This window comes from Scyliorhinus canicula, chromosome 12, assembly GCF_902713615.1.
Source record: "Scyliorhinus canicula chromosome 12, sScyCan1.1, whole genome shotgun sequence".
Lineage (NCBI taxonomy): Eukaryota > Metazoa > Chordata > Chondrichthyes > Carcharhiniformes > Scyliorhinidae > Scyliorhinus > Scyliorhinus canicula.
The window spans coordinates 51801569-51828289 of record NC_052157.1 but is presented as its reverse complement, the minus strand read 5'-3'; the positions used below and the strand labels follow the sequence as shown (position 1 = coordinate 51828289).

At 45.7% G+C, this 26721-nt stretch overlaps 1 protein-coding gene across 1 annotated transcript in view; it reads left to right on the top strand.

The window, feature by feature from the left end:
• Positions 1-23229, top strand: part of LOC119975273 (zinc transporter ZIP1-like) — a 32010-nt gene extending 8781 nt beyond the window's left edge. The window contains exons 2-3 of the mRNA XM_038814983.1: positions 10711-10841; positions 21355-23229. Of these exons, the coding sequence (XP_038670911.1) occupies positions 10711-10841; positions 21355-22038 (815 nt within the window). The 3' untranslated portion in view covers positions 22039-23229. The remainder of the gene's footprint in view (positions 1-10710; positions 10842-21354) is intronic.
• The last annotated feature ends 3492 nt before the right edge of the window (positions 23230-26721 follow it).

Genomic DNA, 26721 nt, shown 5'->3' with positions numbered 1-26721 from the left:
TAGGGTACACTGTGTAAAGGGGGTAGTTTGATAGGGTACACTGTGAAAGGGGGTAGTTGATAGGGTACACTGTTGTAAAGTGGTAGTTTGATGGGGTACACTATGAAGGGGTAGTTTGATAGGGTACACTGTGAAAGGGTGGTAGTTTGATATGGGTAAAACTGTGAAAGGGGGTAGTTTGATGGGGGTACACTGTGTAAAGGGGTAGTTTGATAGGGTACACTGTGAAGGGGGTAGTTTGATGGGGTACACTGTGAAAGGGGGTAGTTTGATAGGGTACACTGTGTAATGGTGTGGTAGTTTTGATAGGGTACACTGTGTAAAGGGGTAGTTTGATAGGGTACACTGTGAAAGGGGGTAGTTTGATAGGGTACACTGTGAAAGGGGGTAGTTTGATGGGGTACACTGTGAAAGGGGTTAGTTTGATGGGGTACACTGTGAAGGGGGTCGTTTGATGGGGTACACTGAAAGGGGGTAGAGTTTGATAGGGTACACTGTGAAAGGGGGGGTTAGTTTGATAGGGGATCACTGTGAAAGGGGGTAGTTGATAGGGTACACTGTTGTAAAGGGGGTAGTTTGATAGGGTACACTGTGAAAGGGGGGTAGTTTGATAGGGTACACTGAAGGGGGGGTAGTTTGATAGGGCACACTGAAGAGGGGTAGTTTGATGGGGTACACTGTGTGAAGGGGGGTAGTTTGATGGGATACACTGTGAAAGGGGGTAGTTTGATAGGGTACACAGTGTAAAGGGGGTAGTTTAATAGGGTACACTGTGAAAGGGGGTAGTTTGATAGGGTACACTGTGTAAAGTGGGTAGTTTGATGGGGTACACTATGAAGGGGTAGTTTGATAGGGTACACTGTGAAAGGGGTAGTTTGATAGGGTAAACTGTGTGAAGGGGGGTAGTTTGATGGGGGTACACTGTGAAAGGGGGTAGTTTTGATAGGGTACACTGTGTAAAGGGGGTAGTTTGATAGGGTACACTGTGAAAGGGGGTAGTTTGATAGGGTACACTGTGAAAGGGGGTAGGTTGATGGGGTACACTGTGAAAGGGGGTAGTTTGATGGGGTACACTGAAATGGGTAGTTTGATGGGGTACATTGTGAAAGGGGGGTAGTTTGATGGGGTACACTGAAAGGGGGTAGTTTGATGGGGTACACTGAAAGGGGGTAGTTTGATGGGGTACATGTGAAAGGGGGTAGTTTGATGGGGTACACTGAAAGGGGGAGTAGTTTGATAGGATACACTGTGAAAGGGGGTAGTTTGCATGGGGTACACGAAAGGGGGTAGTTTGATAGGGTACACTGTGAAAGGGGGGTAGTTTGATGGGGTACACTGAAAGGGGGGTAGTTTGATAGGGTACACTGTGAAGGGGGTAGTTGATGGGGTACACTGAAAAGGGGGTAGTTGATAGGGTACACTGTGAAAGGGGGTAGTTTGATAGGGTACACTGTGTAACAGGGGGTAGTTTGATAGGGTACACTGTGTAGAAGGGGGTAGTTTGATAGGGTAGACTGTGAAGGGGATAGTTTGATAGGTGTACACTGGTAAAGGGGGTAGTTGATGGGGTACATTGTGAAAGGGGGTAGTTTGATGGTGTACACTGAAAGGGGGTAATTTGATAGGGTACACTGTGAAAGGGGGTAGTTTGATGGGGTACACTGAAAGGGGTAGTTTGATAGGGTACACTGTGAAAGGGGGTAGTTTGAGGGGGTACACTGAAAGGGGGTAGTTTGATAGGGTACACTGTGAAGGGGTAGTTTGATGGGGTACACTGAAAGGGGTAGTTTGATAGGGGACACTGTGAAAGGGGGTAGTTTGATAGGGTACACTGAAGGGGGGGGTAGTTTGATAAGGTACACTGTGAAGAGGGGTAGTTTGATAGGGTACACTGTGTGAAGGGGGTAGTTTGATAGGGTAAACTGTGTGAAGGGGTAGTTTGATAGGGTAAACTGAAGTGGGGGTAGTCTGATAGGGTACGCTGTGAAAGGGGGTAGTTTGATAGGGTACGCTGTGTAAAGGGGGTAGTTTGATAGGGTAAACTGTGAAAGGGGGTAGTTTGATAGGGTACACTGTGAAAGGGGGTAGTTTGATAGGGTACTCTGTGTAAAGGGGGTAGTTTGATAGGGTAAACTGTGAAAGGGGGTAGTTTGATCGGGTAAACTGTGAAAGGGGGTAGTTTGATGGGGTACACTGAAAGGGGGTAGTTTGATAGGTTAAACTGAAGTGGGGGGTAGTCTGATAGGATACACTGTGAAAGGGGGTAGTTTGATAGGGTAAACTTTGAAAGGGGGTAGTTTGATAGGGTACACTGTGAAAGGGGGTAGTTTGATGGGGTACTCTGTGTAAAGGGGGTAGTTTGATGGGGTACACTGAAAGGGGGTAGTTTGATAGGGTACACTGTGAAGGGGGTAGTTTGATGGGGTACACTGAAAGGGGGTAGTTTGATAGGGTACACTGTGAAAGGGGGTAGTTTGATAGGGTACATTGTGTAAAAGGGTTGTTTGATAGGGTACACTGTGTAAAGGGGGTAGTTTGATAGGGTACACTGTGTAAAGGGGTAGTTTGATAGGGTACACTGTGAAGGGGGTAGTTTGATAGGGTAGACTGTGAAGGGGATAGTTTGATAGGGTACATTGTGTAAAGGGGGTAGTTTGATGGGGTACATTGTGAAAGGGGTAGTTTTGATGTGTACACTGAAAGGTAGTTTGATAGGGTACACTGTGAAAGGGGTTAGTTGATGGGTACACTGTGAAGGGGGTAGTTGATGGGGTACACTGTGTAAAGGGGGTAGTTTATTGATGGGGTACATTGTGAAAGGGGGTAGTTTGATGGGGTACACTGAAAGGGGGTAGTTTGATAGGATACACTGTGAAAGGGGGTAGTTGATGGGGTACACTGAAAGGGGGTAGTTTGATAGGGACACTGTTAAAGGGGTAGTTTGATGGGGTACACTGAAAGGGGGTAGTTTGATAGGGTACACTGTGAAGGGGGTAGTTTGATGGGGTACACTGAAAGGGGTAGTTTGATAGGGTACACTGTGAAAGGGGGTAGTTTGATAGGGTACACTGTGTAAAGGGGTAGTTTTGATAGGGTACACTGTGTAAAGGGGGGTAGTTTGATAGGGTACACTGTGAAGGGGGTAGTTTGATAGGGTAGACTGTAAGGGGATAGTTTTGATAGGGTACACTGTGTAAAGGGGTAGTTTGATGGGGTACATTGTGAAAGGGGGTAGTTTGATGGGTGTACACTGAAAGGGGTAGTTTGATAGGGTACACTGTGAAAGGGGGTAGTTTGATGGGGTACACTGAAAGGGGTAGTTTGATAGGGTACACTGTGAAAGGGGGTAGTTTGAGGGGGTACACTGAAAGGGGGTAGTTTGATAGGGTACACTGGAAGGGGGTATTTGTGATGGGGTACACTGAAAGGGGGTAGTTTGATAGGGTACACTGTGAAAGGGGGTAGTTTGATAGGGTACACTGAAGGGGGGGGTAGTTTGATAAGGTACACTGTGAAGAGGGGTAGTTTGATAGGGTACACTGTGTGAAGGGGGTAGTTTGATAGGGTAAACTGTGTGAAGGGGTAGTTTGATAGGGTAAACTGAAGTGGGGGTAGTCTGATAGGGTACGCTGTGAAAGGGGTATTTTGATAGGGTACGCTGTGAAAGGGGGTAGTTTGATAGGGTAAACTGTGAAAGGGGGTAGTTTTGATAGGGTACACTGTGAAAGGGGGTAGTTTGATAGGGTACACTGTGTAAAGGGGTAGTTTGATAGGGTAAACTGTGAAAGGGGGTAGTTTGATCGGGTAAACTGTGAAAGGGGGGTGGTAGTTTGATGGGGTACACTGAAAGGGTAGTTTGTAGGTTAAACTGAAGTGGGGGTATCTGATAGGATACACTGTGAAAGGGGGTAGTTGATAGGGTAAACTTTGAAAGGGGGTAGTTTGATAGGGTACACTGTGAAAGGGGGTAGTTTGATAGGGTACTCTGTGTAAAGGGGGTAGTTTGATGGGGTACACTGAAAGGGGGTAGTTTGATAGGGTACACTGTGAAGTGGGTAGTTTGATAGGGTACACTGTGAAAGGGGGTAGTTTGATAGGGTACACTGTGTAAAGGGGGTAGTTTGATAGGGATACACTAGTGTAAAGGGGGTAGTTTGATAGGGTACACTGTGTAAAGGGGGTAGTTTGATAGGGTACACTGTGAAGGGGTAGTTTGATAGGGTAGACTGTGAAGGGAATATTTGATAGGGTACATTGTGTAAAGGGGGTAGTTTGATGGGGTACATTGTGAAAGGGGGTAGTTTGATGGTGTACACTGAAAGGGGTAGTTTGATAGGGTACACTGTGAAAGGGGGGGTAGTTTGATGGGGTACACTGAAAGGGGGTAGTTTGATAGAGTACACTGTGAAAGGGGGTAGTTTGAGGGTGGGTACACTGAAAGGAGGGTAGTTGATAGGGTACACTGTGAAGGGGGTAGTTTGATGGGGTACACTGAAAGGGGGTAGTTTGATAGGGTACACTGAATGGGGGTAGTTTGATAGGGTACACTGAAGGGGGGGTAGTTTGATAAGGTACACTGTGAAGAGGGGTAGTTTGATAGGGTACACTGTGTGAAGGGGGTAGTTTGATAGGGTAAACTGTGTGAAGGGGTAGTTTGATAGGGTAAACTGAAGTGGGGGTAGTCTGATAGGGTACGCTGTGAAAGGGGGTAGTTTGATAGGGTACGCTGTGTAAAGGGGGTAGTTTGATAGGGTAAACTGTGAAAGGGGGTAGTTTGATAGGGTACACTGTGAAAGGGGGTAGTTTGATAGGGTAAACTGTGAAAGGGGGTAGTTTGATAGGGTACACTGTGAAAGGGGGGTAGTTTGATAGGGTACACTGTGAAAGGGGGGTAGTTTGATAGGGTAAACTGTGAAAGGGGGTAGTTTGATAGGGTACACTGTGAAAGGGGGTAGTTTGATAGGGTACTCTGTGTAAAGGGGGTAGTTTGATAGGGTAAACTGTGAAAGGGGGTAGTTTGATAGGGTACACTGAAAGGGGGTAGTTTGATAGGGTACACTGTGAAAGGGGGTAGTTTGATAGGGCACACTGTGAAAGGGGGTAGTTTGATAGGGTAAACTGAAGTGGGGGTAGTCTGAATGGATACGCTGTGAAAGGGGGTAGTTTGATAGGGTACTCTGTGTAAAAGGGGGTAGTTTGATAGGGTAAACTGAAGTGGGGGTAGTCTGATAGGATACACTGTGAAAGGGGGTAGTTTGATAGGGTAAACTGTGAAAGGGGGTAGTTTGATAGGGTACACTGTGAAGGGGGTAGTTTGATAGGGTACACTGTGAAAGGGGGTAGTTTGATAGGGTACACTGTGAAGGGGGTAGTTGATGGGGTACACTGTGAAGGGGGTAGTTTGATAGGATACACTGTGAAAGGGGGTAGTTTGATAGGGCACACTGTGAAAGGGGGTAGTTTGATGGGTACACTGTGAAAGGGGGTAGTTTGATAGGGTACACTGTGAAAGGGGGTAGTTTGATGGGGTACACTGTGAAAGGGGGTAGTTTGATAGGGTACACTGTGAAAGGGGGTAGTCTGATCGGGTACGCTGTGAAAGGGGGTAGTTTGATAGGGTACACTGTGTGAAGGGGGTAGTTTGATAGGGTACACTGTGAAAGGGGGTAGTCTGATAGGGTACGCTGTGAAAGGGGGTAGTTTGATAGGGTAAACTGTGAAAGGGGGTAGTCTGATAGGGTACGCTGTGAAAGGGGGTAGTTTGATAGGGTACACTGTGTGAAGGGGGTAGTTTGATAGGGTAAACTGTGAAAGGGTTAGTTTGATAAGGTAAACTGAGGGGGGGGGTAGTTTGATAGGGTAAACTGTGAAAGGGGTAGTTTGATAGGGTAAACTGAAGGGGGGAGGCAGTTTGATAGGGTACACTGTGAAAGGGGTAGTTTGATAGGATAAACTGAAGGGGGGGCAGTTTGATAGGGTACACTGTGAAAGGGGTAGTTTGATAGGGTAAACTGAAGGGGGGGGGCAGTTTGATAGGGTACACTGTGAAAGGGGTAGTTTGATAGGGTAAACTGTGTGAAGGGGGTAGTTTGATAGGGTACACTGTGAAAGGGGTAGTTTGATAGGGTAAACTGAGGGGGGGGGGTAGTTTGATAGGGTACACTGTGAAAGGGGTAGTTTGATAGGGTAAACTGTGTGAAGGGGGTAGTTTGAGGTACCAGCCTCCCCGAACAGGCGGCGGAATGTGGCGACAGGGCTTTTCACAGTAACTTCATTTGAAGCCAACTTGTGACAATAAGCAATTTCATTTCATGTAGGCCTACTTGTGACACTAATAATAATAATAATTGGATGGAATACACATGAAGGGGAGGTAGATGGGGTAAACTGTGGGTGGGGTTAGATGGGGTAAGGTTTTGGAGTAAAGTGAAATTTGACAGTGGCACTGCGATCAGCATTGAAAGCTGAGTGTGAAAATCCCACAAACCTGATCTGCACAGTAAGAATACAGGGAGTGAAATTCAGGCTACAAGTTTAAAAATGTTTAAATCAATATTTCACGAGTATGTTCATAAGGTTAAGTTTAATAGTGTTATATAAGATTTTGTAGCAGTTGATTTATTCAGATCAAATACTATGAATGGATTTAACTAATGCTAAGATTAGCATGTTTGCCATAATGAAGAATAGCTATTTCAAATTGGGTTGTACAATAAGAGGTTCAGACATTGAGCATCCAGTTTATGTTAGGATGTGAGTGTCTCTGAGCACTCAAATGTTGATTGGCCATCTCTTAATGCTGAGAGTTAACACGTCACATGTCGAGTTGGAGCAAGGAAGGTCAAAATAGCTGTGCTGGGCTTTGACCTCACGACCATTGGTTGTTAATCAAATCACCACAATCAACCCCTGGCAACAGAATCTCATTGTATTGAATATTTACTTTAAGATTGGCAGTATTTGCGGATAGGATTCTGGTGATTTATGAGTAACAAGGTCTCATGGAAATATCTATAGGTTTTATTGTTCTGCTTGATGTAAAGGTAGGTGGCAGTTGGATGAATGGTTATAAAACAACAAGATCAGTTTGTAGGTGTGTGATATTTGTCATGGCCAAATTATTGTAAGAGGGTGAGTGTCTGTATTCCAGCTAAAGATGTGGGCAGAATGGCAGCAACCATTCAGGTGAAAATTGGAAGTGTGCACCAGGAGTGGACACTCTCGAGGTCAAGAGGGAGATTTGCAGTGGGGGTCATGAGGGGTGTCAGTGAGAGTTCACTGTTACTAGAATGCCGGCTCATGGGCGGAGGCAACCGAGGATACGGGGTAGACCCGTGGGGTCTGAGGATGCGGGGTAGATCATTTAGGACAGAGATGAGGAGAAATTTCTTCACCCAGAGAGTGGTTGGTCTGTGGAGTTTGTTACCACAGGACTTAGTTGAGGCCAAAACATTGTGGGTGGGGCAGGCCCGTTTTCCTGTGCGGCACGTCCCCGCTGGCAGCCGGATTCTCCGTTCCCTCAGCCGGCCAATCGGGAATCACACGGGCATGGGTGCGCTGCCTCCGGGCCGTAGGATTCCGCCGACGGAGAATCTCGCTGTGTATGTTTTCAAGAACCAGTTAGATATAGCATTTAGGGAGTAGGGGAGCAAAGGATATGAGGGAAAAGCGTGATTAGGCTATTGAGTTGGATGATCAGCCATGATCATAATGAGTGGTGGAGCAGGCTTGAAGGGCCGAATGGCCTGCTCCTGCTCCTATTTTCTATATTCCAATGAAAGTCACTTTCAAAAGAAATACCTGGTTAGAAATAAAAGATGACGGGGGGCATGGTGGCTCAATGGTTAGCACTGCTGCCTGCAGCGCTGAGGACCCGGATTCGATCCGGCCCTGGGTCACTGTCCGTGTGGAGTTTGCACATTCTCCCTGTGTCTGTGTGGGTTTCACCCCCACAACTCAAAGATGTGCAGGTAGGTGAATTGGCCATGATAAATTGCCATCCTTAATTGGCCGTCCATAATTGGGGGAAAAAAAATAATTGGATACTCTAAATTTATTTATTTTTTTAAATAAAAGATGACGCCAGAACTGCCCAGGTAACAGATTCAACAGGTGAGAGACCAAAGGTGACACTGGAATACTAGGTCTGGGCAGACCTGAGACGAGGCAGATTTACAAAACAGCCGGGGAAGCTCAAGTATCAATCGAAATTTTATCAAACAGATTGAAGAAATAATTGATTTCAACTGAATTGCTGGCCATTTCAGTCAGTTAATACGTTGCCGTACGTTCTAAATTCACATGACGGCCAGCCTGGTCCGGACGCTTGTTTTCCCTCCCTGACAGGATTAATAAATCAGATTTATGACTTCTCAGCTGCCATGGTGAGAATTGAACTAATGTTTCTGGATTATGAGTTCATTAACATTACTGTTATGGTACTGTACTTGCGGCGATTGTGTCATCTTGTAGGTCATAGAATCCCTCCAGTGCAGTAGGAGGCCATTCGGCCCATCGAGCCCGCACTGATCTTCCACAAGATCCCCGCAACCTCATAATCCAACCTACACAACTTTGGACACTAAGGGGTAATTTAGCATGGCCAATCCACCTAACCAGCATGTCTTGGAACTGGGTGAGGAAACCGGAGCACCCGGAGGAAACCCACGCAGACACGGGGAGAAAGTGAAAACTCCACACAGAATTGATCCCTGGCGCTGTAAGGCAGCAGTGCCACCGTGCCACCCAGATGTTGCCTGTATTCCAGCGGACCCACCCATCATCTGGAACACCATCCTCTCCAGCTGTGGCAGCTACTTCTTCAGAAGTCACAACTCGGGAATCTTTTAAAAATTTGTTCATGGGATCTGGGCATCGCTGGCTGGCCAGGATTAATTGTCCTGAGAAGCTTTCAGAAGGCATTTAAGAGTCAGCCACATTGCTGTGGAACTGGAGTCACATGTAGGCCAGACCAGGTAAGGATGGCAGATTTCCTTCCCTAAAGGACATTAATGAACCAGGTGGGTTTTTACAACAATCGACAATGGTTTCATGATCATCATTAGACTTTGAATTCCAGATTTGTATTGAATTTAAATTTCACTACCCATGGTGGGATTCGAACCTGGGTCTCCAGAGCATTGCCCTGGGTCTCTGAATTACGAGTCCAGTGACAATACCACTACACAAGTGCCTCCCTGCATTTCCACACCCTCGGGTTCAGATTGTTGAAGGAGATGTGACCAAGATGAATGGCACAGCAGTGTTGGCACACGTGGCATCAAATCCAGTGTTGAGTCTAACGTCATCAAAATACTAAAGCTGCAATTGACTTACACTGGCGACATGGTTGCACAATGGTTAGCACAGTTGCTTCGCAGCTCCAGGGTCCCAGGTTCGATTCCTGGCTTGGGTCACTGTCTGTGTGGAGTCTGCACTTTCTCCCAGTGTCTGCGTGGGTTTCCTCCCACAGTCCAAAGATGTACAGGTTAGGTGGATTGACCATGCTAAATTGCCCTTGGTGTCCAAAAAAGGTTAGGTGGGGTTACGGGGATAGGGTGGAGGTGTGGGCTTAAGTAGGGCGCTCTTTCCAAGGGCCGGTGCAGACTGGATGGGCCAAATGGCCTCCTTCTGCACTGTAAATTCTATGATCTATGATAACATGGTGCCCAGGAAGCTCCAGTGTGTGAAGTGATTCTCTTCATCTTCCCACTCATGAGAATGTCTTATTGGTGTGGGGCCCTAAAACCTCCTTTGGGGACCTCCATCGTACAACTTAAACTCTCTCTCGGGAAGCCCCTCTGTGCTATTCCACTCTGTGTAGCAGGATACACTGAATGGACTGCTTCTACACTCCACTTCCTCGCCCTAGTCCCCTGCCCATATATTTCCTGGCATCAGGTTTTGCCCTCCAGACAGTTCCAGATACCTGAAGTGAGCCACTTAATGGGGAGATGGGGGTGGAGTGGTAATGTTACTGGTAATCCAGTAATCCAAAGGCAGCTAGGCTCTGGGAACCAGGGTTTAAATCCCACCATGACAGCAAGTATAATTTAAAATCCAATTAATAAAACCCTGAAATTAAAGCTAGTGTCAGTAATGGTGACTGTGAAATCATGGAATCATAGAATTTGCAGTGCAGAAGGAGGCCTTTCGGCCCATCGAGTCTGCTCCGGCCCTTGGAAAGAGCACCCCACTTAAGTCCAAGCCTTCACCCTATTCCTGTAACCCAGCAACCCCACCTAAACATTTTGGACTAGGGCAATTTAACATGGCCAATCCACCTAACCAGCACATCTTTGGACTGAGAGGAAACCGGAACACCCGGAGGAAATCCAGGTGGACACGAGGAGGACGTGCAGACTCTCCACAGACAGTGACCTAAGCCGGGAATCGAACCTGGGACCCTGGAGCTGTGAAGCAGCTGTGCTAACCACTGTGCTGCCCTTTGTGCTACCGTGCTGCCCTTACAATCAACTGACATTGATTGTCATAAACACCTATGATTCCCTAATGTCTCTGTAAGCCACTCTACTCAAGGAAAGTTCGGGATAGCAACAAATGTTGGCCTTGCCAGTGAAGTCCAATTACATGAAAGAATTTTTTAAAATGCTGATTTATCTGTTGCGCGGGATATTCTGTAACGGCTCAGATCGCTTGTTGTAATGTATCAGTGAACTAATATTTGCACCTTAAATTTAATTGTTGCAGCATGTCATCGATTGTCCCTGAGTTTGTGCAGTTGTTTTGCTGGAGGAGTTTTCCTTGCTGCTTGCCTATTGGATGTCCTCCCAGATTATCTTTCGCACATTAATGAAGAGCTGGATAAACTGCAAGTTAATGTATGACTTCATTTTCATTTTGTGGTCAATGCTGGGTGGTGGTTTGGACAAGGTGGTCACCAGTACTGTGACTTGTGTTATTCCAGATTTTATGTCTTAATTTAAATTTAAATTCCATTAGCTGCCATTTTGGAATTTTAACTCTTGACCCCAGAACACTAGACTGGCCTCTGGGTTACTAGTCTAAACAAACTACACTATGGGAGATAGTCAGATTTGGGGTACTTTAAGCTCAATTAAGGACATCTTTGCTGCTGCAATTTCTGTTTTTAAAATCTGGCAACTTTAAACTTTTTTTCTTTGGAAAAGTCTGAATCTGTGTCATTGTTACCATAGTGACAATACAATGGCATGATGCACTGAAATTATGAAGCTCATCCTGCTAAATTCATACTGACAAAGGATTCATATACTAGGCAGGAGTGATTTACATTGAAAGCACATTAAAGAGCATGAATTCTCACCCATTGTTTAAGCAAATCTATAATTCAGTCGAGAAAGAGGAAGGAAGGGAGGGAGGGATCCTGTAATAAGGCAGGAAGCTGGAATTGAATTAAACCAAACAAGAAGGCCTTTTCCTGTAGCTATACGATCTAATTGTCCAAAATGGTTTACATGCAATGTGTTTGCAAACAAATGAAAATAAAAGGTGAAACATTTTTCTTCAAGACTACTAATCAATGCTTTAAAAATAAACCACAAGTGTGGTGAAATTGTTCATTGTACCTCCTTATCAGTAAGGTTTGGGAAATGGTGCTTTGTCAGGGAATGAGGGTATTGTTTTCTCTGACCATGAGAAATCTGGTGGAGATAAAGGCTGGCTAAAGTGATCTGTTTGGAGGAAGAGTTCATGGAATGCATTCCAGACAATTTTTGGAGCAATATGTCAAGGATCCATAGTCATAGAGTTTTACAGCACAGAGACCCTTTGGCCCATCGTATCTGTGCTGGCCATCAAGCACCTAACAATTCAAATCCCATTTTCCAGCAGTGTATGTTATGGTGTTCAAGGGCTCATCTAAATGCTTCTTAAAAGTTTTCAGCGTTCTCGCCTTCACCACCTTTCCAGGCAATGAGTTCCAGATTTCCACCAACCTCTGAATGGAAAAGTCGTTCCTCACATCCCCTCCAAATCTGCTGCCCCTCACCTTAAATCTGAGTCCCCTGGTTATTGACCCCTCAACTAAGGGGAAAAATTCCTTCCTATCTCCCCTATCTATGCCCCTCATAATTTTGTACATTTCTATCAGGCACCCTCTCAGCCTTCTCTGCTCCAAGAAAAACAACCCTTTCGACACAGCTTAAATGCTCCAGCCCAGGCAACATACTGGTGGATCTCCTCAGCACCCTCTTTCTCCAAGTAGGAAACAGGCTATTTGGATCAAGTGTTATGTAATGAGACAGGTAACCTTGTCCGAAAAGATCCTCTGGGGAAGCTAATGGCCAGAATTCTCTGTTTGGGGACGAAGTATTGCCCTCGGTACTGAATTGGATGTGCTTGGTGTTCCCATTGAGGTTGCTATTCGGAAAGTGAGTCAGGAAATACAAATAGACCAGCACTCTGCCCATGTGAATGTTGAAAAGTGTGAGGTTATGCACTCTGGAAGGAGGAATGGAGGCATAGACTATTTTCTAAATGGGGAAATGTTTTGGAAATCAGAAGCACAAAGGGACCTGGGAGTCTTTGTTCACGATTCTCTTAAGGTTAACGTGCAGGTTCAGTCGGCAGTTAGAAAGGCAAATGCAATGTTAGCATTCATGTCGAGAGGGCTAGAATACAGGACCAGGGGTGTACTTCTGAGGCTGTAGAAGGCTCTGGTCAGACCCCATTTGGAGTATCATGAGCAGTTTTGGGCCCTGTATCTAAGGAAGGATGTGCTGGCCTTGGGAAGGGTCCAGAGGAGGTTCACAAGAATGATCCCTGGAATTAAGAGCTTGTTGTATGAGGAACGGTTGAGGATAATGGGTCTGGACTCGGGAGTTTAGAAGGATGAGGGGGGACCTTATTGAAACTTACAGGATACTGCGAGGCCTGGATAGAGTGGATTTGAAGAGGATGTTTCCACTAGTAGGAAAAACGAGAACCAGAGGACACAATCTCAGACTAAAGGGACGATCCTTTAAAATGGAGATGATGAGGAGTTTCTTCAATCAGAGTGGTGAATCTGTGGAATTCTTTGCCGCAGAAGGCTGTGGAGGCCAAATCACTGAATGTCTTTAAGACCGAGATAGATAGGTTCTTGACTAATGATGGATATCAGAGGTTAAGGGGAAAAGGCAGGAGAATGGGGATGAGAAAAATATCAGCCATGATTGAATGGCGGAACAGACCCGATGAGCCGAGTGGCCTACTTCTGCTCCTATGTCTTCTGGTCTTACAGCAATTTCCATTCCCCCTGAATTGGCCCTGGAGAGCCTGACAAGTTGGAGCTGCTTATAAGCACTCCATTCCCCACAAATTATCCAGCCAACAATATGACTCCATGGGGCAGTGCATTGGTTAGCATTGCTGCCTCATGGCACGTGTGGAGTTTGCACATCCCCCCCCCACCTGTGTTTGCATGGCTCTCACTCCCACAATCAAAAGATGTGCAGGGGAGGTTGATGGACCACACTATCATAGAATTTACAGTGCAGAAGGAGGCCATTCGGCCCATCGAGTCTGCACCGGCTCTTGGAAAGAGCACCCTACCCAAGGTCAACACCTCCACCTTATCCCCATAACCCAGTAACCCCATCCAACACTAAGGGCAATTTTGGACACTAAGGGCAATTTATCATGGCCAATCCACCTAACCTGCACGTCTTTGGACTGTGGGAGGAAACCGGAGCACCCGGAGGAAACCCAGGCAGACACGGGGAGAATGTGCAGACTCCGCACAGATAGTGACCCAGCGGGGAATCGAACCTGGGACCCTGGCGCTGTGAAGCCACAGTGTTATCCACTTGTGCTAACGTGCTGCCCAGTGTCTCACTATGCGTCTCACTATGTCCTTTCCGTGTCCCCTAGGACAAGGCACCAAAAAACTGGAGGGAGCATCCTTGACCTGCGAGTGCAGACTCCCACGGAGTCTAGGGCAATCGAACACGCAGGTGAGGCTGAGGAAAGAGCAGTGTCTTAAACGGAGGTTGGCATGTGGCAATCAAGTGAGAGCCCAATGCAAATCTGATATCCTTGCAGCAAGTGAATCCCACAGACCACTCCTTTCCAAGACCTCACCATGTCTCTTGACTTTTGTCATGTATGATCAAAATCAGATGAGGTTGGGCCGTCGGGGGTCGCTGCACTCCTGGCCACATCCCCAGCACACTCCGGAGCACCAGTCCAGGAAGACACCAACTTCTCGTCACTGCTGTCACCTGCACTCTCCACCATCGCAGAGACTATCACTATTTTAGTGACTAGGCTCCCGGGTCACCTTTTGGTGCACACTTCACACATGCTTCAGCACCTCAGGTGGAGGCAGGGACTCCCGAGTAAGTGGGTAGTCAGAGGGCTACCTGATCCCAGGAAACATTATGGCCTGGACAAATGTCACGCTTCTGGAAAGTCCATCACTTGTAGAGATGCAAACACAGTGCCAGAATTTACAGGAAGAGGTGTCAGCTACTTTCCAGCGCCTGTAGCTGCAGCTGGAGGAGTCCAACCCTTAAGGCACAGGAGATGCCAACAATGTGTGCGACCCAGGCCAACACTGAAAGAGTGGTGTCGGCAGTGGAAGGCCTGGGAAAGAAGTCGGAGACATGGGTAAAGATGTCCAAGGCTTGGGGCACGCTGTGCAGTCGAGGGCTGAGGTGCAAGACAGGAGCCCAGTCACAGGTAGACATGTCCTGGGTCCACATGGACATTGCTGCGGCGCTCCAGAACTTGGCTTATTCACAAAGGGTCATGGCTGAGGGCATCGAGAGCATTGGCTGGGCGCTGACTGACCTTGGCCAGTCTCAGAGGGACATGGCCGAGGCAGTGAGGGACGTGTCTCACTCGCTAAGGGACGTGGCGCAGTCTCAGTGCTCCATGGCTGACAGCATCGAGACCGCATCGAGACCCTGCATCAGATGAGGGTGGGCCTTATGGACTGGCAGTGCCAGATGATGCTGGAGCCTATGGAACTCACTCCGGCCTCGCCTTTGTCCCATGGAGTACCCGAGGGCCATTGTGCACCCGAAGGGAGGAGAACATTATTGGGCTCATCTCAGGGCTTTGTGCAGGGGATGTGCTGGAACCCCTCAATGCTTCCAAATCACCCCCCCCCCCCCCCCCCCTCCACTGGCTCATCTGATGGGCAGGGGGCAGACAGGCTCACACGCTGCCACCTTTGACACCCGAACATCGACCATGGTCATCCAGATCTAGGCTCTCCAGAGGATGGCCGTCAAGGGCATCGCAGGTCAGACAATGAAACACACAGCAGGCCACCTCCATGTCTGATGTGCTTTCTGGGGTAACACCTAGAAGGAACGATAGGCAATGTAAAATATGAAAGTTAGAGAACACTTAAATTGGCACGGTGTAGCATATAGATGATGCGGGTCAGGGCACAACAATGTATATAGACTCGATTTGACATTTTTTAACCAAAGTCCGGCCTGCCCCTAATGGAGGTCTGATGGGTGTTAGGGATGGGCTGGATCCGGGTGTAGAGGTTATGTCATGCGGGGGCTGGAGGATTTGCGGGGGGGGGCTTGAGGATTTTGGCTTCAGGGGTACGGGGGAGCTGGAGGATTTTGGGATGGGGGTACGGGGGAGCTGGAGGATTTTGGGATGGGGGTACGGGGGAGCTGGAGGATTTTGGGATGGGGGTACGGGGGAGCTGGAGGATGGGAGCACCCTCTCAGAGTGGTGGAAGGGCAGGGCACGGGGGCCAGAAGAGTGAACCTGCCTAGTATGACAGCTTACCGAGTGAGTGAATCCTAACTGTTAACCAGCCCCATAATCCTTCCCCCACCCCCCCCAAAGGATATATGGCCAGCACACATGCAGGGATCACCTGGGCAGACAGTGGAATATGATCCTCAAGGCAGGAGTACGACTGAGACAATGAGGAGTATCAGAGCTCATCTCACAGCCTGTCATCATCCTCCTAAATTCCATGGTCAAGACCCGCTGATACTGCCTGCCCAGGGCCAGCACCATGTAATGATGCTGGTAGGACCCTTGGAGGGGAGGGGGGAAGTGGGGGGTTGTGCTGGTGGGAAGGAGTGAAGGGGTGAGCAGCTATGGGGAAGGTGTTCCATTATGAAGGGTGGTTGGGGGAGAATGGAGAGGTGGGACAGGACGGTGGAGCTGTCGGTGGCCAGGCCTCTTTGTTGGCAAATTGGAAGGCAATGTGGTTATCCCATGTACGGTGGCCTGCTTATAATGGGTCTCCGCATCGGTCTGGGGTCTTCGGACAGCGTTATTAGTCATAACTTCAGCGGGTAACCCTTGTTAGCCAAGAGCCAACCCCTCACCCGAGGGAGCATCTTGAAGGTGCCAGGAACTGATGAGAGTGCCAGGATATAAGCATCGTGGACGCTGTCTGGGTATTGGATGTAGACGTGCATGATGTGCAACTGGTGGTCATCCACCAACTGCACATTCTGGGAGTGGAACCCCTTAATGATGAAGGGCACCCGCTGATGAACTGGTGCTTGTAGGAGGACATGTGTGCTATCAATAACCCCCTGGACATGGAACATGCCAGTGATGGTGACGAATCCTGCTGGTTACATTGTCTGCAGCCCGGGTGCATAGGGCATCTCTCACATTGCAGATGCACCAATGTGCCGACGTTTGCAATACCCCATGCAGGTCCCAGCTCGAGCCCTGGAAAGACCCAGAGGCATAAAGGTTTAGGGCGACCGTCGCCTTGACGGCCACCAGGAGGAGGTGTCCTTTTCCAAACCCCCTTGGTGCCAACTATGCCATCACCTGGAATAGGTGGCGCACAATCTCATTGGTTAGCTGAAGTCTTCGGCAGCACAGATGGTCCAGCAGCTCCTCGAAGGACAGGCACAGACAGTATATAATGTGGTTGGTGGAGTGGCAGACAGTGTTGAGGATTGTCAGGATACAGCAGGACATAGATAGGTTGATGACTTGGGCAGAGAAATGGCTAATGGAATTTAATCCAGACTAACGTGAGGTAATGCATTTTGGTAGGTCTAATATAAAGGGGAAATATACTGTAAATGGCAAAATTCTTAGGAATATAGAAAGTCAGAGAGATCTGGGCGTGCAGGTCCACAGATCTTTGAAAGTGGCAACACAAGTGGACAAGGTAGTCAAGAAAGCAAATGGAATGTTTGCCTTCATTGGATGGGGAATTGAGTATAAAAATTGACAAGTCATGCTACAGTTGTATAGAACCTTGGTCAGGTCGCACGTGGAATGTTGTTGAGAAAGTGGTAACAGGGCACTTCGAAATCATAATATGCAGGTCTCTAGAATTTTGACACTGCAGAAGGAGACCATTTGTCCCATCAAGTCTGCACTGACCCTGCAAAGGAGCACCTTTCCAAGGCCCACTCCTTCACCATATCCCCATAACCCCATCTAATCTGCACATCTTTGGACACGAAGGGGCAATTTAGCATGGCCAATCCTGGGTACTATGAAAGGGAACTACTGTTTGACAAATCTGGTAAGAGTATTTTGAGGGTGGTAAGGGACCAGTGGATGTAGTATATTTGAATTGTTAACAGCCATTTTTAAAAATGCACACAAGATTGTTACGCAGGATTAGAGTTCATAACATAAGAACATAAGAACATAAGAACTAGGAGCAGGAGTAGGCCATCTGGCCCCTCGAGCCTGCTCCGCCATTCAATGAGATCATGGCTGATCTTTTGTGGACTCAGCTCCACTTTCCGACCCAAGCACCATAACCCTTAATCCCTTTATTCTTCAAAAAACTATCTATCTTTACCTTAAAAACATGTAATGAAGGAGCCTCAACTGCTTCACTGGGCAAGGAATTCCATAGATTCACAACCCTTTGGGTGAAGAAGTTCCTCCTAAACTCAGTTCTAAATCTACTTCCCCTTATTTTGAGACTATGCCCCCTAGTTCTGCTGTCACCCGCCAGTGGAAACAACCTGCCCGCATCTATCCTATCTATTCCCTTCATAATTTTAAATGTTTCTATAAGATCCCCCCTCATCCTTCTAAATTCCAACGAGTACAGTCCCAGTCTACTCAACCTCTCCTCATAATCCAACCCCTTCAGCTCTGGGATTAACCTAGTGAATCTCCTCTGCACACCCTCCAGCGCCAGTACGTCCTTTCTCAAGTAAGGAGACCAAAACTGAACACAATACTCCAGGTGTGGCCGCACTAACACCTTATACAATTGCAACATAACCTCCCTAGTCTTAAACTCCATCCCTCTAGCAATGAAGGACAAAATTCCATTTGCCTTCTTAATCACCTGTTGCACTTGTAAACCAACCTTCTGTGACTCATGCACTAGCACACCCAGTCTCTCTGAACAGCGGCATGCTTTAATATTTTATCGTTTAAATAATAATCCCGTTTGCTGTTATTCCTACCAAAATGGATAACCTCACATTTGTCAACATTGTATTCCATCTGCCAGACCCGAGCCCATTCACTTAACCTATCCAAATCCCTCTGCAGACTTCCAGTATCCTCTGCACTTTTCGCTTTACCACTCATCTTAGTGTCATCTGCAAACTTGGACACATTGCCCTTGGTCCCCAACTCCAAATCATCAATGTAAATTGTGAACAATTGTGGGCCCAACACGGATCCCTGAGGGACACCACTAGCTACTGATTGCCAACCAGAGAAACACCCATTTATCCCAACTCTTTGCTTTCTATTAATTAACCAATCCTCTATCCATGCTACTACTTTACCCTTAATGCCATGCATCTTTATCTTATGCAGCAACCTTTTGTGTGGCACCTTGTCAAAGGCTTTCTGGAAATCCAGATATACCACATCCATCGGCTCCCCGTTATCTACTGCACTGGTAATGTCCTCAAAAAATTCCACTAAATTAGTTAGGCACGACCTGCCTTTTACGAACCCATGCTGCGTCTGCCCAATGGGACAATTTCTATCCAGATGCCTCGCAATTTCTTCCTTGATGATAGATTCCAGCATCTTCCCTATTACCGAAGTTAAACTCACTGGCCTATAATTTCCTGCTTTCTGCCTACCTCCTTTTTTAAACAGTGGCGTCACGTTTGCTAATTTCCAATCCACCGGGACCACCCCAGAGTCTAGTGAATTTCGGTAAATTATCACTAGTGCATCTGCAATTTCCCTAGCCATCTCTTTTAGCACTCTGGGATGCATTCCATCAGGGCCAGGAGACTTGTCTACCTTTAGCCCCATTAGCTTGCCCATCACTCCCTCCTTAGTGATAACAATCGTCTCAAGGTCCTCACCTGTCATAGCCTCATTTCTATCAGTCACTGGCATGTTATTTGTGTCTTCCACTGTGAAGACCGACCCAAAAAACCTGTTCAGTTCCTCAGCCATTTCCTCATTTCCCATTATTAAAACTCCCTTCTCATCCTCTAAAGGACCAATATTTACCTTAGCCACTCTTTTTTGTCTTATATATTTGTAAAAACTTTTACTGTCTGTTTTTATATTCTGAGCAAGTTTACTCTCATACTCTATCTTACTCTTCTTTATAGCTTTTTTAGTAGCTTTCTGTTGCCCCCTAAAGATTTCCCAGTCCTCTAATCTCCCAGCAATCTTTGCCACTTTATATGCTTTTCCTTCAATTTGATACTCTCCCTTATTTCCTTAGATATCCACGGTCGATTTTCCCTCTTTCTTCCGTCCTTCCTTTTTGTTGGTATAAACCTTTGCTGAGCACTGTGAAAAATCGCTTGGAAGGTTCTCCACTGTTCCTCAACTGTTCCACCATAAAGTCTTAGCTCCCAGTCTACCTTAGCTAGTTCTTCTCTCATCCCCTTGTAATCTCCTTTGTTTAAACACAAAACACTAGTATTTGATTTTACTTTCTCACCCTCCATCTGTATTTTAAATTTTTTTATTTTTCAGGGAATTAAGAATCATAATTTAACAGCAATTAAAAACTGGTTATCTGAGATGGTGGCTGGGTTGTTATGTGTGTTCAAGGCTCCAATAGACAGATTTTTAATCAGTATGAGAATCAAGGAGCATGGGGATAAGGCGGGAAAGTGGAATTAAGAATTATCAGAGCAGTCATGACTCAATGGGCCGAATGGCCTACTTCTGTTCCTCCGTCTTCTGGTCTTAGACAGAAAACAGGCTGCAAAAATAAGTTATTTTCACATTGGCAAATTGTAGCTGGTGGGGAAATATGCTGCTATAAGTATCAGTGTTTGACCACTAGCTATTTACAATCTATATCAATGACTTAGATGAGGGGAGGGAGGACAGGATAGTCAAATTTGTTTATGATACAAAGCTAATTTGGATAGTAAGCAACGAGGAAGATGCAAAATTGCTGCAAAGGGACTTGTTGGGTTGTTTGACAAGAAAATGCCATTTGTCGTATACTGGGAGGAATTTGAAACTATCCACTTCGATAGGAAGATGAGAAAAACAGAGTTTATTTTAATAGTGCGACTAGGAAATTTTGGTAAAGGGATTTGGGTGTCCAGATCACAAAGGTAACAGTCAGCAATAAGGCAAATGGCATATTCTTCATTAGTCTTGTGGCACAGGGGGTAGTCCCTGCCTCTGAGCCAGAAGCTCTGGGTTCGGGTCCCACCTCAAGTTTTGATGGCTAAGGAAGGCCAAACCGGTTGAGTCAACCTGCAAATCCTTCCAACACTCCGCAGCTGGCGGCAAGAGTGGGAAAGACTCCTGGCTAGCTACACTTCGATGTGGAGTGGCACCCCTCAAAGCTATGAGACCCTGGCAATAGATTAGCGGCCTGTTCAGGAAGAACTAACTGTGGAAACTGATGAAAGCCTGCTTTACGGGAAGAAAATTGGAATATCCTTCATTGCAAGGGAACTGGAGCATAAGTTAGAAAGTCTTGTTGCAATTGTGAGTAGGACTTTTGTGAAACTCTACCTGGAGTACTCTCTATGCTTATGGAAAATAATAATTGGCTTAAAGGGTCTAACAAAGGTTCACTCGATTGATTCCTGGGCTGAGAAGGCTGTCCTATGAAGATTGAATAGAATGGGCCTGTATTCTCTGGAGCTTAAAAGATTGAAAGGTGATGTCATTAAATTGAAGGTTTGGTAGGGTTGATGCTGAAAGGTCCCCACCCCCCCCCGAGGAGAATTGCAAACTTGGTTTCATAGCCCAAGGATAAAGGAGTTGGCCATTTAGGACTTAAATAATGAGGGGAATTTCTTCATTGGATCATCAATTTTTGAAATTTTCTATTGTGGATCCCCAGTCTGTTGGCTTAAGTTTCAGTTTGTTTTGAAATATGAACTAAATTAACATTTTCTCTTCGATGATTTGCTTTCTGAAGTTTATTGAACATAAACAAAATGCTACTTTCTATTTATTGCCCTTAATTAGTTCATGTTTATATATTTGCAGACGATCTTTCCACTTCCAGAGTTTGTCATGGCTGTTGGTTTTTTTCTGGTCCTTACCCTTGAGAGAATAGTTCTGGAGTGCCACAGCAGCAGTTTGGGTGCGAGCACCCCTCTTATCGTACACCGTGCCCGAGCAGCAACGCACTGCACTGATGACGACGTTAACCCGTGTGTACGGATAAACTGCAACAGTGTGGAAACCACAGATGACCATGTTCACATTGATGTCAATGCCCATTCTGCTTTCCGTTCTTTTATTCTCTTCCTTTCTCTATCCTTGCACTCTCTATTTGAAGGATTGCCCATTGGTCTTCAACAAACAGAGTCAAAGGTTTTGCAGATCTTTGCTGCCATTTTAATTCATAAAAGTATAATTGTTTTCAGCCTGGCTCTGAAGCTTGTACAGAGCAATGTGCCACGAGGCCGTGTGATGTTATACATTATAATCTTTGCAATAATGTCCCCTCTTGGGATTGTCATTGGTATTATAATCACACAGGTCAAGTCAGCCAGCAATGCCCTGGCACAGAGTATCCTTGAAGGGATCACTGCTGGAACATTCATTTACATCACCTTTTTAGAAATTTTACCTCATGAACTAAATTCCACCGATGAGCGACTATTGAAGCTCCTGGGCATTATCTTTGGTTTCTCAATAATGACCATGCTGTCCTTCATATCTTAGACTCCATAGTTGAATATTTTAATGGTAAATGTTAATTATTTTTTGTTGATAAACTTGTGAATTCTTAGCAAATATTGAAGCATGAGATGATTTTCTGAACTGTTTTTATGTTGCCCGGAGGTTGAAAGTATCTGTTGTAAGTCCTTTGCAGACATGGGCTAATCAGATTTGCTGGTGCTGAATTCCCTGCCTTTCCCTTCAATTTTCCACTGCTTGTTTACTGGGTAATGCAATGTTACAGTACTCTTGGCTGGCTCTGGATCCTATTGCCTGGAAATTTCTGTATCAATGAAGATAATTCTGCACCAGTGTTCACAATTGAAAAGTGGTTCTTTAGCTGAAATGATATCCACATTTGTACCTCTGTCAGATAAAAAAATCTGAATAGTGACAAATTTCCGCATTTCTAGAATGCTCCATCTTGTACCCAGTTTACAGCCAACATGGTTGCCTGCTTGTCAGGTGTTCCAGTGACTTGAGCACAAAATCTAGGCTGATACTTCAAGTCTCATATTGAGTTGCACTGACAGTGGAGGCATCTAATGGATCGCAGTGAACTGTTTACATTTATATTTCAACCTCGTGACAAAAACTATTTGGCCATTTAAGATGACCAGGTTATTTATTTCAGAGTTATTTACAGGACCTCGCTGTACAAATTGCTGTGTTTTTTTTAGAATGTCCCTTTTAGTCATTTCAGTGAAGTGAAAACATGTCTTTATTTTTGTTCACTCTCTGATTTACACAATCTTCATTTCTGGACATTTTTGTGGTGAACAGGGGGTGAAGCATTGAAAAGAAACGAGCAGTAATTAGGAATGGGAGTGAGACTGATTTCAGCCAGGATAATTAAGTATTAAATAGAAGAGGACCATAGAATGACAGTCAGATGCCCGTGAGATGGAATACTGCATGTTAATAAGGAAATTAAGTTTTTAGAATTGCAAAGAGTGAGAGACACTGACTAAAGAGACTTTTCATTTCTAAGGATTGAAAAGGAGTTTAATTTTTAAAGTTGGTGAGTCAAATAAGTTGAATTAGTGACCATTTAATTGAGCAGTTGGGTGTTAGTTCTCTTGTCGCATACATTCCACTGAGTTTCATTGATAAGATTCTTAACCATGCTTATCTCAAAGCAACTAATTGCAATTATTGTGTCCTTTAATTTTATTAGATCTCTGGATGATGACCTCCCCCACCCCCCCCCCCCCCCCCCCCACCCCCCGAAACCTGTTCCCCAACACACAAACACATACTTTTTAAAATTTGATATCAAAGTTTAAATACTTCCATTAATATATGCATGGAAAAACTTGTTTACATCACAAACATATCAAACAACTCTTCACTACAAATGCAATGGAATTAGGTTGTATGTAGCAATGTGTGAAATCTTTGCCAGATTTGGGTGGGCTGTTGAAGCCGGTTTCTTTAAACAACGTCACATGTAAGAGAACTGATTATGCATTTAGGAAAGTCTCATGTCTTGCACTATTTTTCATGGAAAATGGATTGTGAATAGTCATTGTTGAGAAGGGGTCCTGTTGTGAGATATTTTTAATGAAACAAAGAACTCACTAACTCTCTCCCTGGAGATTTTCAAATCATATTTGTTTGTGGCTTCAGATAGCAGTTTCAGTAATAGGTTTACATTTTAGTTTTTTTCCTGTGTAAGTTTAGCCAGAGTTTAAAGTATTTTTTATTCACTCTTCACCATGAGAAGGAACAAATTATCCTATCGTGGACTACGTGAATTCACCAGGAGAGAAAATGTACTTTCAAACTTTTTCAAAAGTAGAATCGCTTTCACTGTTCCTTATATTTTTAATTCAAGTAACACGTGAAAGGATCTGAAGATATTTTGGATCTTAGAATCATGTGTGTTTTTAATTTTCCATGATTGAGAGAGAATGAGTGAAATTTTTAACTAATTGCTGATTTTGTTTAATCGTGTATTTATTGTAAAATATGTTAATATTATTAAACGGCAATATGCCAGATTTAAATATTGATGGAGGATTTGTCAATGGCATCAGATTTAATCGGGAAGTGGTCCCAGGATATTGATACCACACAGCAAGAGGATGGGGTCCTTTCGAAATGGAGGAGGAGGATCCAGAGGTGTGTTCATATCCATGAGTTTTTGAAGCTGAGCCTAAGGAGAAAGATCATTCAGTGTCAGAGAAACAAGATAAAAAGGTTTATTTTCTTCCTTCTGACACTGAGTGATCTCTCTTCTGAGGCTCAGCTTCATCCCCTTACACCCCCACCTTAATGAATAGAGCTCAGCGTGGCTATGAACTCTTCTTTTGTCATCTTTGTTTCTGTGCCCACTTCTTTGGCCAGGAGTCCTTCCCCAACTCAGCAGATGCTTTACCCACCCCAATATTCCCCCTCCACCTGGACCACTCTAGCCACGTACCTGCTAGAAACCTTTCATTGAATTGCTGGTGAGTCATTAGGCTCTCTCAATTTCTCTGCTACCCTCACTTACTTCAACCCATCTCCCTTTAAACTTGCAGCACTCCATTCTCTTGGGTGCATCTCGAGCCTCATCATCAAACCTGCTGACGAGAGTAGTGCTGTTTTCTGACCTAACAGAAGCCGAATGCCAATACCAAAGTGAAACAAATTTAATTGTTTTTCTTTTAGCTTAATAAAGGGTATTTGCTGTTCACAAGGCATGGTGGCACAGTGGTTAGCACTGCTGCCTCACAGCACTAGGGATCAGGGTTCAATTCCAGTCGCGGGTGGCTGTGTGGAGTTTGCACGTTCTCTCCGTGTCTGCATGGGTTTCCTCTTGGTGCTCCATTTTCCTCCCATAGTCCAAAGATGTGCAGGGTAGGTGGATTGGCCATCCTAAATTGCCCCATAATGTCTAAAGGTTACAGTAATCTTGCAATACCAGGCTAAAGTCCAACAAATTTATTTGGAATTACTAGCTTTCGGAGCGCAGCTGATGAAGGAGCTGCGCTCTGAAAGCTAGTGATTCCAAATAAATTTGTTGGACTTTAGCCTGGCGATTGTTCCCACCCCAGTCCAATGCTGGCATATCCACATCATGGCTACCATCTTAAAGGTTAGGTGGGGTTCCTGGGTTATGGGATAGGGTGGGGTGGGGTGTGGGCCTAGGTAGGGTGTCTTTCGGAGGTTGGTGCAGATGGGTCAAATGGCCTCCTGCAATGTAGGGATTCTATGATATTGGGGAGACCAAAAGCACACTGGGTGGGTGACCGCTCTGTCCAAACATGATACCATACTCCTGTCACTTGTCATTTTAATTCTCCACCTTGGTCCGACTCTGACCTTTCTGCCCTTGACCTGCAACAATGAGGTTCGAAGCAAACTCAAGGAACAGGACATCATATTTTAACTCTGCACTCTAGAGCCTTTTGAATTCCGTGTTGACCTCAATAATTTTAGATCATAACTTCTGCCTATTTTGTTTCATGTTTCTTTGCTGGTTTGGTTCTCCCCCCCCCCCCCCCCCCCCCCCCCCCCCCACAACCCCGCATATTACACTCCATACATTATCATTCCCTTTGGCCTTGAACCATGAAATCTTCTGTCATTTATTTTCTCCTGCCCTCCATCTATCACAGACTTTCCCTTTGATTTTTTTCTTCCCATCTTTCACTTGCACAAACCTGCAGCCCTGCAGAAACTCAATACATGATTACCACAGCAGTTCCCATTCTTATGATTCTGACCTGATGATAGTTCAAGAGCAGCAATTTCATCAGAACATCCTCCTTTTAAGACATCATCCTGAATTGGACATAATGGGTGTGATCAAATGGCCTTGTCACGCCCGACTCAGTGACACGACATGGTCGTTAAATCTCCCGAGATTTGTGACGCTTGGAACGCTGCTTGCGAGACATCACAATACGGATCTTGCTGTCACTGGGCGAGATCTGTATTTACATATTCAAGTGAGCCATTAGGCTCAAATATATTGGTGCCTGATTCTCCCAAGGCCTGAATGAATGCAAGCGCCTGAGAGACCACACCATGGCATCGTTTAGCACTGATCCACACAAACGTGGGAGGGGAGGTCTCCCAGGCCATCGGAGGCCCCAGAGTGGTTGGGCTCTGGGTAAGGTGGTACCCTGGCTCTCATGCCACCTGGGCACTGCCAGTGTAGCACTGCCTAGGTGCCAGGTTGTGCGTCCCACAAATCGGGTGCGGGGGTGCCCTGCCCTTTAGAGGTGGAGAGAGGGGGGGGCCCTAAGAGGTAAGTTGGGGCAATGGGAGGAGGGATGGATCCGGAGGCCGCAGTGTGGTGTCAGAGGGGGTCGAGAGATTGGGGCGGTATTTAAGAATGGCACCCCAATCTCTTCCTGCACTGACGAGTTCATCCATCAGTGCAAGAAATGAGCTAAGTGCAGCCTCGGCGAGCTGTTCCCAACCGAGGCCGAAATAACAAGAGTCTCGTTTGCAAAGAACAACGGCGCTATATGCGCCCAAAACAGGACTCTTTTTTTTTGCGCATTAAATTGCACCCAATGTCTTTGTCACTGATCAAATACTATAATTCTCCAACACTCATTAGTTGAAAGAGAAGGCTGATCACCATAACCATATTTATATACTGTAACTTCTCCAATCAGGAATGCCTAGGGCCAAGTTATTTCTGGATTATTCAAGAGCACAACCAAATAAGCTGGAAAAACATAAAGC